The 1,712-nt window shown below is 70.9% G+C and overlaps 2 protein-coding genes across 2 annotated transcripts in view; one reads left to right on the top strand and one right to left on the bottom strand.

The window, feature by feature from the left end:
• Nucleotides 1-51: 51 nt before the first annotated feature.
• Nucleotides 52-669, top strand: MNEG_12978 (hypothetical protein; the record flags this gene model as incomplete). The annotated part of the gene is made up of 1 exon (XM_014038552.1): nucleotides 52-669. The coding sequence occupies one exon, from the start codon at nucleotides 52-54 to the stop codon at nucleotides 667-669; it is 618 nt and encodes a 205-aa protein (XP_013894006.1).
• Nucleotides 670-1,471: 802 nt separating this feature from the next.
• The window catches only part of MNEG_12977 (Protein ydhR), a gene marked incomplete at both ends in the record, with an annotated part of 1,356 nt that continues 1,115 nt past the window's right edge, over nucleotides 1,472-1,712 (bottom strand). Inside the window, one exon of the mRNA XM_014038551.1 lies at nucleotides 1,472-1,693. Within this exon, the coding sequence (XP_013894005.1) occupies nucleotides 1,472-1,693 (222 nt within the window). The remainder of the gene's footprint in view (nucleotides 1,694-1,712) is intronic.

Below are 1,712 nucleotides of genomic sequence, written 5' to 3'. Positions count from 1 at the left end.
GCGCTGGCGGTCTCTGATCACCAGGAGTCCGAGCGGGCGGCGCTGCAGCTGATGTCTCTCCAAATTCTGGAGGCTGTCTGCGCGTCGCACGACCCCCAGTGCGGCGGCGGCGGCGGCGGCGGCGACGGCGGCGGCGACCTCCACCCGGACCGTTGGCGGCAGGAGGAAGCCGCACGGCAGCTGCTCGCGGCCGCGGCGCCGTCAGACCTGCGGGAGCTTTCATTAGTGGCGGAGGCGCTGCTGGCGGTGGTGACGTCATCCCTGGCGGCCGCAGCCGAGGCAGGCGGCGGCGGCAGCTTCGCCGGCGGCGGCGGCGCGTCGCAGCAGCACCCGCATGGGGCGGCTTGGGCCGAGGGCGGCGGCGGCGGCGGCGCGCCCGAGCGGCCGCTGCCCGACGCTTACGGCGTGCTGTACGACGAGGCGCTGAGCAGCTGCCGCGCAGCTGCCGTGGAGGACCTCCTCGCCGGCGGCGGCGACGGCGGCGCGGCGGCGCGGTACGCTATGGCGCAGGGTGTCCTCTTGTTTCTGTCGCTGCCATGGCCCGAGCTGGGCCCGGCCGGGCCCGGGCTGAGCATAGATGAACGCCTCAGAGTGCACCGCCTGCACGCCGCGGTGTGCGCCAGGGCGGCGGCAAGCGCCGCGGCCGCGGGCGCGGGGCGCGGCCCGTGACTGGCCGCGCCCCGCCGCGGCGGTCGCCGTGTTGCGGGAGGGGGGGAGCGCTGGAGTTGGGGACCCCGCTTCGGCGCGGTAATAAAGGGGTGATGAGGGTGAGAGATGAGGAGATGCAAAGGCCAAGGCTGCTGAGGCCGTGCGCCCGCCGGCGGCTGCTGGCACCCCGCGCCCCTGCCGTCGCCGGCCTGGAGGCGAGCGGCGGGCACCGCAATCGCGTCATCGGGTCCCGCTGCGACGCGGCGCCCGATTGCGCTGTACGTCCCCCTCAACCGCTCAAGCGCTTCCGCGAGAGCGTGCGCAATAGCAGGCACCCGGAAATGCCATTTCGGTTGCCTGTGCTCTGTACGAACGTCCCAATGCCTGACTCATCAGCAAGCACCAGCCAACATTAGGCTCGAGAGCATTGTATACTGCCACCCGGTCGGTCAACTCTGACCGACTTTCTTGTAACACAAACTCAACACGGTTTCTCTAGGAATATCGTCCCGTGTGACGAATTTGCACGGGAGAAGCTGCCTCGAAGCCACCAGGCACCCGTCCAGGCATAGGCCCGCAGTGCCATGGGAACACCACACGCGAGCGATCAGATGCGTGCAGTCCGCGCCCAGCAGGATGGGGCTTGCCGCGGGCACCCTGCAAGCAACCCCCAGCAGCTGTCTGCCGGGCAGCCATGGATGTAGTGGTGGTAGTAGCGCTCGCCCGCACCACCTCCAGGTTCTTCGCACGCACCCGCCGGGCCCACACCCACCTTGCCGCCCACGCGACCCGTGCCCGCCGCCAGCGGCCGCGCCGCCGCGCCTCAGGCGCCGCCCCGGCCGCGGCCGCCGCCGCCGGCCGTCAGCACCGCCTTGGTGACATCACTCAGCGCCTCGTTCACGTCGAAGATCTTGGCGTTAACCTCGGGGATCCCGAAGCCCTTCAGGCGCTGCGCGTGCATCACGAGGTAGGCCTCTGCGCTGGCCCGGTCCTGGAAAAGGTAGATCCCGCCTGCTTCCTTGGACGACTGGTGCTCGAGCCAGATCTGTGTGTGTGTGTGTGTG

This window comes from Monoraphidium neglectum, assembly GCF_000611645.1.
Source record: "Monoraphidium neglectum strain SAG 48.87 unplaced genomic scaffold scaffold03551, whole genome shotgun sequence".
Lineage (NCBI taxonomy): Eukaryota > Viridiplantae > Chlorophyta > Chlorophyceae > Sphaeropleales > Selenastraceae > Monoraphidium > Monoraphidium neglectum.
Note: the sequence above shows the minus strand (reverse complement) of the source record. Positions and strands in the feature narration are given on the sequence as shown.